Raw genomic sequence first — 18,715 nt, forward strand, 5'->3', positions numbered from 1 at the left:
TAACAATTTGTACACTTGTTATTTTCTGTTGTTCTTAAGCTTAGGTGTATTTGATTTTTGTTTATCCTTACTTCAGTAGGGCCCAGAGCTCAAGTAGGTCAGTAATGTATTGCAGTAGTAAAACCACAGGTAGTATTTGCTTGCAGATTCTTTTACATATATCCTGAACCTGAAGGAACTGTTTGTTCTGACTCCTGTATCTGGCTGTGGCTTATTGCTTGCCTCTCAGTAGCAGGCAATTGATTGTAACAGGGAAGGCTCTCCAACATCTATTCCTCTACAGTAAGTGTCCCTATGCTGCCCCAACATCTGTAACCAAGTAATCAATGTGTTACTAGAGAGAAGTGTATGTTTTCTGATGCTTTTGCTCTGACCTGTTGCTGATGTAGGTAAGATTAGGATGTAATTTACCTGCTAACAAACCCTGTGTCTTTGTAATACTGAACACTAAGGAGGTATTCACTGCAGAAAAAATAAAATTTAATCTATGTAGATAGCACTAGCATCTGTCAATTAGAATTGCCACTTAAAATGTGTAGATTATTAAAAGATGATAACTTAGTTTGGAAGAATTGGTGTTTCACAGTTAGAAAGGAAATTTGAAATTTCCTGGGTGTATTTTCAGTTACAAATAGAAAAGTTCTCAATTATCTTTCTGTGTTATCTGTGCATATCAAGAAAAACCCAGTTGCAAGAAGCTCTTTCCTGTAATAGTTTGGAGCACCACTATGCAGTAATATTAAAGTTGCCAATAGGTGTCAGTTTCTTCCTATACGTGGATGTAAGATGCGTAAGAATCTGCTTGGGTTCAGTGTGGAGAGCCAGATGGGAAGGGACTTGTGGTGTCCTCCTGTTCCTCGCTCCTCTTTTTCATTCCACCAAAGAGAGGCAGAGTCTGAGCCTTGCTTTGTTGCAGGTAACAAACAAGCCAAAACCCACATCTGGGTTAAATATATATTTTAACAATTCTTATGCTTTTCTAATTGAAGTAGCTGGTAAAAAGCAATCAAGCTAAAAAAAAAAAACCCTTCAGTGTGTTTTCAGAAATGAATTTGACTGTATTTTGAGGAATGGGGATATCCTTTCCTCACTGTAACTTTTGAATTTCCACTTCCATGCCTTTCTGTGAAACAACAGTGGAATTAAAGAGGATAAAATAAAGCTTTTGCAGCTCCGATATGAAAATCCCAGCTCTGAGATGTCACAGCTCCCACTGTATTTCTCCAGTTGTGCTGTTTGTAACATGAGAAACCCAGGATATTCCCAACCTTTCTCCCTGCTGTGGGGCTCCATGTGCACCCTACATCCTGCCCTGTGCATGTGGGGACACAGCACTTCCTGTGCCCACTGCTGCCCACCTGTGCCCAGGTAGCACTGAGCCATGTGTGCTGTTCCCTGGTGCCTCTCTGGAGCCAGGGAAGTGCCAGCATGTGCTAAGAGTTTGGAAACTTCATTGTTGCCCTTAATTGCTTGCACCATCAAGCAGGTGCTGTGCTTTGCCACATTAAAGGCTCCAGTAAAACTTCTGTCTGAGTTTTCAGATTATGGATGTGCTGAAATCTCCTTGACCTGGGAATACATCTTTAGAGGCTTAAGTTACTATGATGTGTTTGAAATTTGGTACGAATGCTCTACCTGGTCAACTGCTTCAGTTACTGACAGTCAACCAAGTAGCCAGCAGCTGGACTCTTGTGTCATTGTGGGTTTTTTTAGTTTGTTGTTTTTTTTTTTTTTTAATATAGAAAAAGGGCAGTGTCAGTTTAAACTGGAGAAGGAGAAATCTCTGTAAAGGCAGCTTTGCAAAGGGCCACCTTGTCTCCATGCCAGGAGCATCCCTGCAGTAGGGTTGGCCGCTTCCTCTGGGGCCATCCCAATGTGCTGCAGCCCAGAGAGTACGACAGCAGCACTGCCCACAGGATTCATCTTCATGGAGAAGATGCTCAGCTGTGTTAGCTGACAGCTTTTGGTCAGAAGTGGTAGCTTAGAAGGTCAGAAATTTAAAATGGGATCAGTAGGTCTTTGAAGATGTTTCCTTTACTGTGTAAACTACTGTGTGGAAAAAGAAAATGTTTTTAAAAGAGGACTTAGTGATGATGGGCAAATCACATCTTCCGTTTGTATCAGCTGAGTAGCGTGGGAGCCCTGGAACCTCAGGCAGACAGTTAGAATGCAAACGTAATTAAGCAGAAGCTTTTGCCCGTTTTGTTGACTATTTACACATAGAAATTAAATGCAGAATGTACGGTTAAAAACAGTGTCAGGAATTCTCAAGTTTGATGTCCCTCAGCAATGCTAATGCAGCTGTGTTGCACATGAGTAGTATTTGTCTTTCTGTTTTTGTTTTTGTGGTTAAATGTGTAGCTTAATATATTGTTGTAATAAATATACCGTAAAATATTCAGGATGTAGAACATAGTCAAGTTTGTGCTGTCGTTGGAATGTTTAACTCCTTGTGCTTCCTGATTTTTCAGATCAACTGAGCAAATCTGATATAATTATCTTTTTTGTGTGTGTGCTTGTGATTAGATGCAAAAGTACTGATTTGCCAGAATGCAGTTAGCCAGCAGAGCCTTGTAAGAAGTATCAGTGTACAGGTGCAACAGTCTCAGTGTTTTGAGTTACAGTTCCTTCAGCTTGATTGGAAAACCTCCTGTTGGTAGTCATAAAAGAAGACCAGGATGTCCTCTGATCTACCCAGCAAGATCGTCTCCTTTTTACTTGCCGAGGAAGGAAAGGCGTAGCTTCATTCTGCAGAGGGCTCGTGGCAGGGCTTTCCTATGGCACTCCATGCTGCTGTGCTTATGCTTGAATCCAGCTCGGTTTCATTAAGAGGAGATGTGCATGGAGGGGTGCATAAAGCCAAATAGCAGTTTTGTAACCAGCGCTTGTTTTAAGTGCTCATGTGGCCAAGCATCAAAAAGTCATTGGAAGCCTATAATAAAAATACATTTCCTTTTGGTAGTTGTGAATGTCAAGGTGTGGAAAACAGATTTTTAACTGGTTAGGAGTTCACATAAGATTTCCTTCAGAGTCTTTTCTGAGTATTCTGTGATTGAACAGTCAAAGACAAAAGTGATGTACAAGCTGCTTTTCCTACTTTGCTCTGAAGGACAGATGCAGAAAAGCTGAGTTTCATTGATTTCTATTACATCAGTGCTCCCACAATCTCTTCCAAAAATGCTTACTTAGTGGAACATTGATGATTATGAATATGGCCTGATGGATACTTTCTTCTCTATAACAAATATCCTGCCCACCCCCTGGGCCTTAAGTAAGGATTATCACAGATAACATCATGCAAGTGGCATCATCTTTGTGTCCGATAACGAGTGCCTGCTCAGTTTCTCTGGCCCTTCCACTCCTGCTATTGATATATTCTCCATCCATTATTCTCCAGGGATGAAGACAGTTATTGCAGCCATTAGCAGGCACCACATTTCTATTGATGCTGTACAGCTAGAGCCTTAAGAGCTAATTTTCTAGATTTTAGTCAGAGTACTTTGTTGTGTATAAAGTCTCAAAAGACTTTCCTAGCCACAAGCAAAACTTATTTGGTATATATTAAATACACCCTACCCACGTGTCTCAAAATAAGGAAAGAAGTGTTTGATACTCCATTCTGCAATTTGGATGTGGTATTCCTACTTTCATTGATGTTCACTTGCAAGAAATAATACATTGCTTTCAGTTTGTCACAGGTCTGATCTGGAAATCATCTTGGCTTTTTTTTGAACATTTTTGTTAGCTTTGCTAGAATTCCTTTTCCCTGATAGGCACACAGGGAGCAGTTTGCTCTCTGCACTTTGAAGTAAAAACGGTGGAGGTCTCATGAGAAGGTTTAATGCCTGAGGAGTTACAAACAGAACTTGTTGAGGAATGTGCAATTCCCTTCTTGACTGTGATCAGTAAGTGGCATTTATCCTGGACATCCCACATGGTATAATAATTGATAGGATTCCTGGGTCTGGGAAGGGAGGTTCTTCAGTGCAAATCGAAAGTCCTGAAGCAGGTGGGAAGAAAGCTCCTGTTTCACAGTGTTTTTTGATCACTGAAGAGAAGCAAACATTCCTTTGAATTGTGTCTTAGCAATTTATATATTTATATGTATACACACATGCAGGTATATGTGTTTATATCGAATGCACTGCAGGTCTGAGGCTGTTGTGAACATGAAGTGGATCTGAATATTGCACTGCAAAGGCCCACGATAGCAGCATGTGGCTGTACTTTTGTGGCTGTACTTTTTTGCTTCACTCAAGGGTGGCTCTTTTTCTTTGGAGTTCTCATAACAGTAAGGCCACTATCATCATCATCAAAAAAAAGCCTCGGATGGCAAGCATGATTTTACAGTAGGGTGCATCCTGCTGGTTTGCTCTTTTGCTCAGTTTTTATGGGTGATATTTAAACAGAAGGAAGTACAAAAACAATAGCCAAGTTTTGGAAAGTATGTGACAGTGTGAGAGCACTAACATTTACATAGGGCCTTTCATCTAGATGGAACCCGAAGGATTTTATAAACAATATTACTTTATACAGTTTATAAACAAATAGATTTGGTTTGCTTGGTGAAGCTGAAAAAAAAAAGCACAAACAAGTACAAAATATTAGATAAAACAGCTTATGTGATTTGTTTTCCTTGGAATAAACAATTCCCTTCAACAAGGGTATCACTCTATCCATTATTTATTTTTAATACCCTTTCTATGCTCGTTGTTATGGATCTGTTTTCTGACTGCTTTGGATTGCAATACTTAAAGTAATTTTGTAATTTCATTACTCCAGAGTCCTGTGTATTTTATAAAACCTAGAAAAAAATTATTAATTGGTTACAAGCTACAGCCAGCAACTGAAAATCAGCATTCCTCCCAGATATGAGGTGTGGAACATGCATTGAAGAGAAAAGGGCATGATAATAATAAGAATCATTCTTGTAGCTGATACCAAAAAGAATGAGTGTGTTTCAGTGCATGGAACATCAGTGAGAGCTGAGGAAAGAAAGGCCACCTCTGGGCACCTCTGATTTGACTTTTCATTCGCTATGCTTTATTCTTTTGCACATTAATTTGCAACAGTATGCAGCAAGGTGTTTTACAACGTGCTGTAATGCAATCTGAGAAGGAAATACAGCAGTACCCTGTGGAAGGCACCCTGCTCAGCTATAGGTATGTAGCTTAGGTAAAAGAAAAACAAGTTCTGACTTAGTTCAGTCATGCTCTGACTTAGTGTCAGATTTTTCTAGAGAGAAGCATTGCTTTCTGGTGCACATTTAAACCTGAACACTTTGCAGCAATCAGAGCTGCCTTCACTCTTCATTTAGAACCGTTCAGGCGATGCAGGATGTTGCAGCAGAGGGACCAGACAGGAACGCTACAGCCTGAACTGGGGCAGTAGTCCACCTGCATGGTTATCTTTTCCAGCAGGCAGTGTTGGTTGCGTTCTATTTGGTTTGTGTGCAGCAATCTCTTAGAGTGGAGCACATCTGTGCTTCAGGATGCAGAGTGCCCGTGAAGGTGCTGCTGGATCTCGTGGTGCTATTTGTAAGAGTCTCCTGGAGAATGGAGCTGCTGGAGGCACATGATTGCCTGGGGGATTCCAAGGAATGCTTGCTTGGATGTGAAGTTCAAACTGCCAAGTTTTTATGGCCATCAGAAATCCTCGCAGCATTCAGTCCTCGACTTTGCATCTCCTACTGGGATTTTATTTCTACATCTTTTTTTTAAACTTTTTTTTTTTCCCACATGAAAAACCTGTGCAGCTTGATGGAGAGCTGCCTTTAGTAGAGGCATGTTTGTGATTTATTGCCTTAATCTCTGTTATGGCTGACGTGACTCTATAATGGCCCTGTTTCTCCTAGCAGTGTTTCCCAACTTGCTATTTGTTTAAAAGCAAGAGGGGGAGAGGAATGTGTTGCTTTTTTCTTCTTGGCTGCTGTCTCTGTATTCACACGGACATTGTTGAAGCTAGGAGATGAGTCTCATGAAAACAATTTAAGAAACGGACTGGAGTTTTAATTTCTGTAGGAGTAAAGAGCAGTGGAAAGATCCAGATTGAGAGGATTGGATGTTTATGTGAATTTTCAGCCTAAGAAGATGAGGTGATTGTTTTTATGTTGGGCAGAGTGGCAGATTGTCACGAAAGTAACTGAAAAATAATGGAAAATCAACATGCCTTCTTTTTGGTCACTCTTTAAGCAAACATTTGTATAGCTCTTTGAAGAACCTGAAGTAACTTCTAGGATTCCTAAGTAATCAGTTAAAACAAATATATAAATGCAGCGCAACAGGAAGAAGGCTTGGAATCTCAGCTGCCAATTAATCACAAACTCTGCATTTTTCATACTGAAGTTTTATGCTAGTTTAAAAGAAGATGCTAAACAACAGAAATTGAGGTGTTGAAGAATCAACCTGTGGTACCACTTGAAGTAGGTCAGACCTGGGAGACATGGCCTGGAGCAGGAGGCTCTGGGGCACTTTGCTGTCCCTGCGTGGGGGTGCAGCGTGCTGGAGCTGCTGTGCTCAGGGGTTTGTCAAGGCCACAGAAGGGCTTTTGCTTGGATTCATTTGGACTTTCAGAACAGTATTTTTCTAGTTTAGCCATCTCACAGCTTTAAGTAGTGTATTTCTTGTGTGTGTCCTTACAGAGCACAAAGGGAGAGGACAACTGTGTACTTAAAAGCATTGTAAAGCATCTCCAGTAGTTTTTTCCTATGTTTTCGTGGGTGATAGTCCCCATAAGGCTCGCTGTAAGGTCTCGTGTTTTTTGTACTTGCTTGATTTGCTGTACTTTTGGAAGGACTTTCCCATCGTGATCTTTTCTTGGATGACCTCCCCATACTGTCATTAAAACTTGGAAACTTTGGTCTTCTTGACAGTTAGTTCTGCATTCTCATTATGTTCATTCTTATTGTAAACATGCTAAAGTTGCTGCTGTTGTTGCTTAGAATGGATTTTTCCTCAGTTGTTTTGAAGTTTAGTAGAAATAGAAGTTAATCTTTAAGAGAGCTGGGCTAGCAGGGATTGGGCAGCTGAGCTGGGTAGGTCACGCTGTGTCTGTCTTTTCATTTGCCTGGTAGATGATGTTCTGCTGACTCCAGCTGTTTTTTTGGAAAGCAGAAAAACAATTTGCTTTTCCTTCCCATAAAGTATAACCCTTTGTTTATCCTTGTACTGCTGCATGTTTCCAAAATGCATAGATTTGCAGAGAAAAGAAAAGGAGGAAATAGCTGTTTTTTTTTTTTTAACTCTGTTTTTTGTATCAGAGAGAAGAGTTTAGAACCGAGTTGAATTGTTGACCTCTACGGAGGATATTATTAGAATTGGCTGATTTGTGTGTGGAGCTGTATCTAATTGACCAAATCCAGTTCGTGGAACAACCCACCTACAATAGGTTTGGTGAAAACAGTCCGTTTTTTAAGATAACTGCTTTTTGTATTTGATTAGTTTTTAATTTGAAGAAGAATGCTGTTTTGTAGTTCTTCAATTACTTCAGCTCACTGCAATAATTGAGACCAGCTCCCTGTCCCAATATGGAAGTTTCTTCTTGCTGCACTGCTTGTGTTTTTCCATTGAGGCATCTGTTTAGTGATACCCTTCTGTTTTCTGCTGCATGGACACTGCAAGGTGCTTGCAGAGCTTGGGAAACGCAAGAGGCGATGATAAAGTGGCTGTAGAGATTTCAGTCATGAGAGTTTTCATCTAACAGCTTTGATGATCTATTTTATACATAATAACGGAGAAAAATAAATAGACTTTGGGGAACCTGAATGTCTTTACTGACCCAGACAAGAACTGCTGAAGCAGAAGTCGGCATTAAAACCTTACTGGTCATGATCTATAATGTCATCGGAAGAATACGTTTGTATTTACAACCTAGGGTTGTATTTACAACCTTTTTTTTTTCTTTCTTTGTTCCTTAAGAGTCTCTGGCTACCCACATTTTATGCACTTCTGGAATGCAATAACAATTGTGGCATCATCTCTTCAGAGTTCGTTTTCCTTCCTGAGATCAAGGCAGTGATAAGGCCTTACAAAATACTCGCTCGGTTTTGCTTTCCTGGCCTGAGATTGATGTAATTCGATGAATTGCTGCTTTTCCCTTCTCTTGCTTTATGACCTTTGAAATTGCTTGCTGTGATCTTCCAAATTTTGCAATACCTTCAGCACTCTGCTTTAAAAAGTGGAGATAAGGAGCTGTTTGTCTTTGCAGGAGCGGTAGAGAAACTGTTTGTACGTGAGGACAGTGAAATGCCATCAAACATCTTTCAGTTTTGTCAAATTCCTTTTTCAAACTATGCGTGCACACCTTAGGTAACACCACCCCAGCACACCTTTCTCATTGTCCTGCATGCCTGCAAAGTGATGCCACAGTGCCACAGGTCTAGCAGATGGCACTGTGCTTGTGGCTGGAGGCCTTTGTTTGCCAGCTGAAGTTGGAACACTCGAGCTCAAATCCCACTATCAGGACCCTAATCAGTAAACAGGTCTGTGGTTTCATCTCTGCAACTGCAGTTTGTGAACTTTCAGCCTCCCACCTTGGCACAGCAGCCCCTGAAGTCAGCTTTTAATTCATGTTTAGCTGTTATCTAATTGTTTTTAGTGGTTTTAAATTTTCTATTTTTAATTTTAGTCGTTAATAGCATGATATTCCCAGTTGTTGTGCATTTTATTTTCATTTTATGCATATGTATATATCTATTTCTAATGAAAACACAGCTAATAAGAAGCAGATGAACTATGGAAACTTTGCCACTGATTTTAAAGGAAAGACAAATCCATTGTGTAAGGTTAAGCACATGCAGAAGTCTTTTGGGAGGTTTGTATGTAGAAATATTAAAACAAAACCAAAGTACAATGCTTTGTTTTACACCACAAAAATCTAGAGGAGCTTGGAAGTCAGCAGAAAGTGTTGAGCAATTGAAACGTGTCAATGAAGCAAAATGAATTAGGATATGACGATACAGAATGGATAGAGGCAATCTTTTAAGTATCCCCCTCGCCGCACTGTATCAAAATGACATTAAAAAATGCCAGCATAAGGAAAAACTGGTATTTACACATAATTAACTATTCAAAATAGTTCATCTAACCACAGTTTTATCTTTCAGAACAAAAATGCAAGCATTTACTAAGTGATATTAGCAACTGAAAGGTTTCTGTTTAGACTTTTTGTTTTCTTGGCAATAAGTAAAATTCTTTGTAACAAGTCAGTAAGATATTTCTTAATGCTGCCTATTAAAACTTTTCAGGCTGCTATCCCTGTCCAGGACCAAACATGAATCCTATTGCCCTTGGAAGCCGTTGGCTTGCTTATGCAGAAAATAAGGTAAGGAAGGACTTACTTTCTTTTCTTCCTATTCCATAAACAAAAGCTATATTGAAATGTAGAAACAATCTCAGAAATAAGCTATGTGAAAAAGATGATCTTTTCCTAGAGGACTTGCATAATGTGACAGACCTAATCTTTGACCTGCACTAGTCATGCCTCGGTGTTAGTATGTGTCATATCTTTGCTTTGCACATTTGATGTAAGTTCATGAACTTGGAGGGCATAAATACATAAATAGCACAGACAGAGACGAGAGCTATCAATGGCTACGGTCAGGGAGTGACTCAGTAACCAATGTGTTTTGCATTTGTAAACTTTAAAACTCCTCTGAAAGGTAGGAAGCAAGGATTCTTAAAGTCTGTGCTGGCAAACAGTCGAAACAGAGCTGTGCGTTTGTTTGATAACACAGCAATGCATTCTGTAGATTAGGAAATCTGTCCTCGCTGAATTTTTTAAGTTCTGGGAGTGGAAAAAGAAAAAAGATTGAATTAATTTTTCTTATTTCTGGACAGAAGAAGGAAACAGATCCCAAACAAAACAATTATCACTTTTTCACCCTGCCCTGGGCCAGAGAAGGGACTGCGTATTTAAAGCTTGAAGTGTTAGGAAACTTTAAAGTCATCTTCTAATGCCTTATTTTTACTTCAAAGCAGATGTTTTTTCTCCCTTCCACCTGAGCCTGGAATAACTGTTTTTCAGTGCCAAATCAGAAATCATCAGAGAAGCAGACTTTATAAACATGTTTGTTGTTAAGCTCTTCAGAGCACAGCTGATTTCTCTGCAAATTGGAGACTGTCTTTCCTTTAATGTCACACCTGTGTGGTTTTATTAAACACAATCAGTCAGCTTGGGATTCAGAAAGTGCTACTGCCAGTAGTGTAAACTGCTGGTCAACCAAAGAATTACATCAGAAAATGAATTTAAATAGCCACATGTTCCCAGGTATATCCTCTGTGGATTTTCCCTTTCTCCCTAGTTTAATTCTTTTCCTTTTTATCTAACTGTGACTCTAGGAACAAATATCTTACTAGCATTTTTAATTTTCTTTTAGCAAAAACAGTTAAACAGCAATGTGTTCTGTGTACCAGTAACAAATATCCATAGTCTTTGCCATTTTATTTAGTAAGAAGCAGAGCTGCTATTGAGAGGTAGGGTTCAGTGACAAGAGCTGTCTTTGTAGGTTAATGGAAGGTAGAAGAGTCTTGTTTTGATTTATTAAATCTGATGGAAGGCAATATGCAGTAAACCCTACGTACATTCCTCTAATCTATTAAATGTAAAGCTTAAAGTAGCTTTCTTCCTTTGTCATTGATTTGCTTGCTTGTCATGAAAAGGAGAGCAAAGCCACATTCGGATTCTTAGAATATCAGATATTTAAAGTTACATTTACATGGCTAAAGCTTTTGATTATATTTATTTAAATTTATTTGTGGTATTGCTGCCAGACCCCAAATCCCACCGTTTCAAAGTTTATGAATTCATAGTGACTGGTAATTGAAAACTGGAGTTCCGTACGCGACAGTCTGGGTGGCACCCAGAAGATTATAAAAAGGGGTTAAGTGTCTCAGCAGGGCTTTCTGCTGTTTGTAGGAAAATGCACACCACTGTACACGATAAACAAGAGTTATGGTAATGGGTTATGGGTTTGTGCAGTTTAATAGTAGTTACTTGGTTGCTGTCTTTCTTCTGTAGCTGATCCGATGCCATCAGTCCCGTGGTGGAGCCTGTGGAGACAACATTCAGTCTTACACTGCCACAGTCATTAGTGCTGCCAAAGTGAGTACATCATCTGCTGCTGGGAGAGGTTATCATGTAAGATAATTATTAGGTTTCCCTGCTGAATTGTACTATTTTTTCTCCCCTTCTCATTCACAAAAGAGGAAAAAAAAATGGTAAGAAGATCCTAGTGATGGGGCACATACAGGGCCTGATTCTGAACCGTTCTGAGTAGCCATTTTTTTTGATGAACCAGTCCTGTCCTTTAGAACTGATCTTTCATTTGTTAAAACACGATTCATGTTAGTGACCCTCTTACAGGAAAATCACTGTGAAATGGCTGATGTTCTGGCTGTTCATACAATTTTATGTTATCATACAGTTATATAAAAAACAACAATTTTACGTGGTTGTAAATAGTGCTGTGTATTATTTGTCTTTCAGCATCAAGAAACAAACTTTACAAGTGCTTAGTGCTTTTTGGATTCAGTCACACCAGCATTATGTGCTTTAATCTCTGAATGATGACAGTGCAGTACTGAATCTAATTAATTACCTAGTAGCTTTCTCTAAAGGTTAGAGTTTATTAATGACTCTTTATGTATAGGTTCCATTGCCTAGGAATTGTAGTTCTGACGACTTTATAATATCTCTGTGTTTTAAGAGAAATGCCTGCATTCTCGTAGCATCAAAGAATGACCATGGCTTGGAAAAATCCAAACAAGCCAAAGACCGTGCAGAGCTATCATTTGACTGTTTTCCCCCATCCCACCCTGCCCCATTCCTTTCCATGAGGTTTTGCCAAGTTATTTCTTTTTCTCTCTCTCACACACACACACACACACACACACACACACACACACAAAAGTGAGTTTTGGCATTGTCTAACAAACTTGGTGCTGATTACAAGCTTCCCTTGTAACCACTAGCCTTTTCATTTCTGATACACACAGCAAAACAAATCTAATAATAGGAATAAAATGACAGCACAGAACAAAAAGCTCAATGTCACTGAAGAAAACAACTGTTATAAATACCCACAAAGAGAAGAGACATAGGTCATGCCATCTCATGTAAAAACAAAACATAAACATGAACGTATTCCATCAGCATAGCTTTGGGTACAATCTTACTGTGGTTGAAGTGGGAGAAAAATCATGTGTTTGTACATCGTTGAGGGGAACATGCTTTTCTTCTGAAGATACTGTGTGAAATTAGCTGCATCCATTCATTCTTTCACCATTAAGAGCAAACAACAGGCATATTTCCCCAAACACCTTTATTCTCAACATCATTAACATTTTTACTAGCTCGGATAAGCTGGTAAATGTAATCAGCCACAGTTAAGATCAGATGTAGTAAAGACTTACAAACACATCACTGTACTGGCAAAGCCAAACGCAGTCGTGACTGAAGAACAGTCCAAAGCTTTGTTAAACCATATAATGACTGTCAAAATATTCCAGTAGACATCTAAGACTTAAGTGCTACTCTCTTTAAATCTTTTCAACAGTCTGAAAGTCAGAAAAGGGGACATTTGGCAAAGCCTTTAGCCTCAGAGAGCGTGGATAACAGGTATTAAGGTCCATGAAGCCCAAGACCTTACCTCCTGTTGCTGCTGTTTGAGCAAACAGAGTAGAATGGATGTAGAATGTCTTTCTGAATAGACCCTGTTACTACTGAACCATGTTAGTGATGAGAAAATCCAGGTGCTTGTTTTATTTATCCATTTTTGGATACAGCAAGGAAGGAGACATAGGAAAAGACATTCTTAGATCTCCTCACTCGTGGTCTTGGCAAATCCCTGGGTGAGTCGTGTTCCAGCGTACTCTACTCCAGAGGAGCTCATGCAGACCTTCTTCCAAAGTCATGAATTCCTTGCACTCAAAACTTTCCATGCTAATTAAAATCAATTTGTTAATAGTTTTCTTCCCTTTCCTGCTCCTTTATAAGTATGTGACAAGTGCAGGAAAAGAAAACATCTTTGTGAAGACAGACATTTTGGCAAGTATTTAGTTTCAGTTTGAATCTATAATTGAGTGTATGTTAATTTTGTTTAGACTAAATATGAGGCTTTTAGTTATTGATCCCCAAGGCATAACTTTTTGATATCTCTGCTTTCTATAGATATTTTATTTATAAATAAATACATTTTATGCGGTTTATTTGTTACGTGGAATAGGAGCAATTTTCTGTTTGTCACTGAGAAGATGTAAGAACAACCTATCAGGCACTGAATGAGGCATTTTAATTTTCTCAAGTAATTAAAGTTGTACTGATTTTTCAGTTAAATGAGTTCTGAGTGCGTATATCTGATTAAATGTTTTTCTTTGCATTTGAATGAGTGTGAACAGCTCTTTTAAGTAAACTACAAATAGCATGCAAAGAATTTGCGTTTGCACAGTGCTTCCTTTTTGCTTCCTCATTGCTTCCTGCAGGAATTGGATCAAGATTTTCCATTTTATTTGTAAGAACATTTCACTGAGCGCGAGTTGGCAGTTCCCACTGATGACAAACAAATTGAGACAGTGCAAATTTTAACATGTTTCAGTTAAAATTTACCTGGTCTGTTGAATATCCAGTATCAAATTATAAACCAAATTCTTCTCACCTAATAACTTCTTTGGTTGATTCTTTCTCCGTATCTTTTAATCCTGTGGCGGTAAAGTGATTTAGCAATGGCTGCATCTGTTTTCTCGTGTTACCTGATAACTTCTTAATGAGTACTAACAGCTTATGTGAGAGCAAGGTCATTAGCTCTAATGGATAGAGGGGACAGCTGATATGGCATGGGAAAGGTTAAAGATTACCAGAGAAGTTTTTACAAATATACACACAGCACGGAGAAGTAAGTGCTGTAATGGCTTTGCACTGATATTTCTGAGCTAATGGCCTCAGCCACATCTCTGTACACCTATTACTTCTCAGTAGTCCTGCAGTCACAGTCTGATCTAACACAACAGTAATTCATTTTGCTAGATAAGCATGGTAATTTTTTGCTAGTGAGATTTGAAATGTATACTTGGCACATTGTCACTCAGTTCCCATAGTTACAAATATTTTCCAAAACAGGTTGCTTACACTTTTTGTCTTTGAACTTGTGTAGGTATTTTCTGCACACTACTTCTATGCTGATTTCTCTTTCCTTCTGTGTAAACTGCCAGTGCATTCAATTTGGTTTTAACTATTGGTCAGAAACTGCCTTGTCAGTTTGGGTAAAAAAAACTGCTGAAACGTGTTCTTGTGATGGCACTGGGTCCCTTTTAGGGCTGCTCGTCGGATATTATTATCTACTTCGTGTTACATTTTTCAGTCTTGTCAATTTACCAGCGTTGATGTCTGTTTTATTGTCATTTGTTGCATCTGAGTATAAAAAGAAATAAGAAACAAATGGCAGGATGTTACTAAAGACTTCAAACCCCAAAGACATTCCTATGATAAAGGCATGGCTCGATTTGAAGCGGTAGCACCTCCATTAGCATTAATGGGGTGAGTCCATCAGCTGAGGCATCTCAGAGGTTAATCAGGCTTCCTGGCTGGATATTGCCATCAATACAGTGTGGCGCCTAATTCTGTTGGCCCTTCAGAGGTTTTCCTGACAACACACTAACAGACTTTGTGTAAGTCATTTCCTATGAATTATTAAAACAAACGTTTGGCTGCTAATTGATGAACACTAATGTGTTTTCTAATCACTGCAGTTTGAGATTTTAGCACTAAACAAAGCAGTTGCAATTGATTTGTGGCTGCTTCTTGGTTTCAGCCTGTGAGCTGAGCGTTTTTTCCTTTTCAATTTAGCAGGCAGCTTAGCTTGTCTTTTTAGTTAAGAATTGCCTTGTTATAGTGTCATTCCGTTCTGATCTCCTTTTCTATTTCTTATTTATATTGCATAATAAATCTGGACAATTCTTTATAGCAAATAAGACACAGTCCTTGATTCAAGGAGAAAATATTTCAAGTTATGCTTTGCGCATTTTTTGAATCTGTCCATTTTCCCTGACGTGTGTGTTGTCTCTCTTTCTCCAAATACAGAAAAAAAAACCCCACCAAACCATACAAAAAAAAAACAGAACAAACCCATAAAAAAAAACTTCAGCATCTTTAGAGAATGAAAGTGAGTGCAATTAGTATGTTTTCAATTCCACGTCTGGAAAACATGCAGGCTATGGAAAGTGACATTATTTGTGATTGGGATGGGTGTGCATTCTGGAGAGTTGTCCTTCCCAGCACCTTAGGGTCAGAGTCTTTAATTTTGCTGGCTCTGAGTCTCATGTTCAGTTTTAAAGCCTCAAGATGCATAATTTCTGAGAGAACAACATGTCTGTCCTGTCCATCAGAGGCTGAATTCCTGGAGTTTTGTACTGGAGGATATTTTCAGCATTCTCAATTACTGCACAATCTGTTTCTGTACGTAGCACTGTTGGATACTTACCCGGCGGGTTCAGAGGATCAAATGGTGAAGCAAAGGGGAAAAAGCTAAAGAAAGGAAAAATGTTTGTAGTCAGATAACACTGAAGTTTTGTGGATTTTTTTGAGAATGTATTGGAAGCATTTGCATCAGAAATAAAAGCCAATTCATCGAGTTGGTAGGATGCTAAATCTTTACACGAGATTTCTCTTGCATACGACATCTTGCAGTTAAAGTATCAGTAACAAAAACATTTGTGTGCTTCTCGTGTGCGTGTACGGTCTAGTTATAATGTTAATTGTGTTGAGGAAAGAAAAATTCAAAGTAGACCCACAGAAGAGCCCTAAGCATTATTTGCTGGTTCTGTTTCATTTTACAGACGATAAAGACTGGGCTCACCATGGTGGGGAAAGTCGTCACGCAGCTGACGGGGACGCTGCCTTCGGGAGCAACCGAAGAGGAAATTTTAGCTCATAGCAATGTTCGCCGGAGCCCTCTGGTGCCTGGGGTCATCACCATCATTGATACGGAGACTGTGGCAGAAGGACAGGTAATGCAGTTTGTGCAGAAGCAGAATGAGGATTTGTTTTGACAGAAGTCGTAGGAAAATGTATCTTATACTTCTGAAATAAGATTTTTTTGCTGGGTCAGGAAATTTCACGTGCACACACAGCTGTGACAGAGTCCTGTTTGGGGCTGAAACGACGCCAAAATATATATTGTCCTTAGAACATATTTATGTGGCACTTTGACAACATCGAGTGTGAAGTGTCACATTTTGTTTCTCTAGCACTTGTTCCTAATTGACATTGATTTATGTTGATCAGTTGAAATGTGTATGTAGTCTGATGGTATTTATTAATATGTAATATGGCAGGAAAATGTGATTGTGTAGAAATACGGTGAATTGTTTAATTCCAATGTAAAAAGGAAGCTGGATATTAGATACAAAAGCTTGTAATTTAACATAAATTACATTTTACGTACAGTAAAATATAATCAAATGTGATGCTGTTTTGTGAGGTATTTGTAGTGTTTCTCTAGTAACATTACAGTGCCCCAGCCAAAATTATGTACTGAAAAATCCATCCAGTTATCCCATAGACTTTGAATGGATGTTTTGGACTAATTGTCTCTGTGACAGACAGCAGATATCTGTTTCTTTTCTGCTCATCTCTGTCAGTGATTTCAGTTGTAAGTATCTGGTCCTGGAGACAACATTCATACTGACTCTCACAGACTTCATTTCTTTTGTAAGATTTTTTTCTTCTGAATGTTTACATTTACTGAATTTAAAAGAGAAAAAAACCAATTTCTTTTTATTTCTATTTTTCCCTGTGTTTCTGTGCTTATTGCAGACAATTTAGAAAATATTAGTGTGAAGTCAGTAGCTGAATTACATTCTTTTCTTACCTCGGAGGAAAACAGAATATTTTACTTAAAAACAAACACACCAAACCACCCCAATATGCAGTGTGAAATGTAGTTGTTCTGAGGATTCATTTTAGAAGTATTTAGCCAAATAACACAGAATCACAGTGGGATTGTTTATATCAGAGGCCCTTCTTGCAAATATACAATAAAATTTATAAAAAAGAAAGAGGAGGAGAATGGGAAAAAGAACGTATTTCACCTAACATCTCACCACGGCAGATCTTAGAACAAGTCTGATTTTTTGATTTGTTTTTATTTCCTGGAAATAAAAGGTCCTTTAACTCTTCTTATCCTGCTGGGGGAAAAAAAAAAAAAAGAAAAATTCTGCTTCATAAATTTCTCATGAAGCTTTTTTTAATGCAGTCATTATTTCTGATGGTTGTTGTCCGTGCTTTGATTCCTCTTCATATACCTAGGGGAAAAAAATTATATATCTTTTTTTTTTTTTTTTTAAGGTTTTAAGCCTTCTTATGTATGATTTAAAGGTTTTATGAACTTGTCCTCTGACCTTAACAATAGTAAGGAGCTATCAAGCCTAGAGGGCACTGTGGAAAAGTAGTTGTAAAAATGATAACGTTTGCCTTGTCCAAATAATGCTGCTGTAACATAAATAAGCTATCAGTTCTAGTAAAATAATTTTGGTCTTGAATCTCCAGGGAAGGAGACTCTGATTTAGATACCCTCGTTGTTTGCAAGTCTTACATTCATATTTTTGTTATTTGAAAATTTAAAATAGTATTAAATTAATCATTTATTTTCAGTGCTAAGATTCACTTTCAGAATTCATCTTATGGAGCTTTTCTGTGGAAAAAAAAAAAAAAAGTTCACGTTGTTGGATTTTTGTGGTACCAAAGACTTTTTACTTTTTTTTTCATACTGAAATGTAGGTCTAGGAAAGAGAAAGTTTGCTGAGAACAAACACGTTTTGGATATGCTCTGAAAAACAGCTGTCATCCAACCTGGTCCCAGTAAAGAACCTCCCGGTGTGAGGAGCGCTGTGCATGCTCACAGTCCACGGAGCTGCTGTCCATCACACCAGGTGGTTTCCATTGCCGTGCAGAAACGCCAGTTCTGTGCACGCAGCTGCTCTGGAGGTGGCAGGGCCTGGCTTTGCCAGTGATACAACTTGATTTGTCCCCGGGTGCCTGGCAGCAATCCTGTGCAGGCCTGTAAGGAATGACATGCTGCTGTTTGGGTACTCCTGGCTTGTTCTTGTAGCGTAATTGGTTCAAACTTCAGTTCAGGAAAGCATTCTAGCAAGTCTGATCTTTAAATGAGGCGAGCAATCTCAATGCGGTGAATGTGATTGCCTATAAACCTCAATGTAGAATGGCAGCTGAGCGTCACAAAGATGTGAAATCTGTAGGATTGTTAGCACTGGTTCTTTTTCATGGCATGAATTTCTGAGATTATTTTACTCTGCTGTGGCAGATTGGTTTTGCTGCCAGTGGTCACCCAAAGTACAGTGTTCCTTTCTGTTAAAATAGAGAAGTGATGGAGAGGAGAATTGCAAGAAGTAGTGATGCTGTCCATGTGTTCTCTGGACTGTACTTCTAGTGTGAAAACCTTTTATCCCTTGCAACAGAGGTTTGCCTAGCAACTATGTAAATGTATTTGTTTGTGCACATATGTCATTTTCAGAAGTTGGCAGCCTAACTAAGAAAGGGAATTTCAGAAGCAGAGAGCTGTTTTCTTATCGGCTGTCTCCTAATGTACAGGCAATGCCTCACCTCCTTTAGGTCTATAAAGATTTCTATCTACCTGTTATGATGAAATAAAATATTTCCAAGTAATAAAATATATCTTTGAGATAAAATATATAGCTGAACTAGG

At 38.7% G+C, this 18,715-nt stretch overlaps 1 protein-coding gene across 7 annotated transcripts in view; it reads left to right on the plus strand.

The window, feature by feature from the left end:
* The window catches only part of BCAS3 (BCAS3 microtubule associated cell migration factor), a 301,210-nt gene that overhangs the window by 43,426 nt on the left and 239,069 nt on the right, over positions 1-18,715 (plus strand). For all 7 annotated transcript variants that reach the window (XM_042830111.1, XM_042830112.1, XM_042830110.1 and 4 more), the window contains exons 10-12: positions 9,245-9,321; positions 11,017-11,100; positions 15,828-15,998. In XM_042830111.1, the coding sequence (XP_042686045.1) occupies positions 9,245-9,321; positions 11,017-11,100; positions 15,828-15,998 (332 nt within the window). The remainder of the gene's footprint in view (positions 1-9,244; positions 9,322-11,016; positions 11,101-15,827; positions 15,999-18,715) is intronic.

This window comes from Centrocercus urophasianus, unplaced genomic scaffold (assembly GCF_019232065.1).
Source record: "Centrocercus urophasianus isolate 14NV4802_14NV808 unplaced genomic scaffold, USGS_Curo_1.0 seq_33, whole genome shotgun sequence".
Lineage (NCBI taxonomy): Eukaryota > Metazoa > Chordata > Aves > Galliformes > Phasianidae > Centrocercus > Centrocercus urophasianus.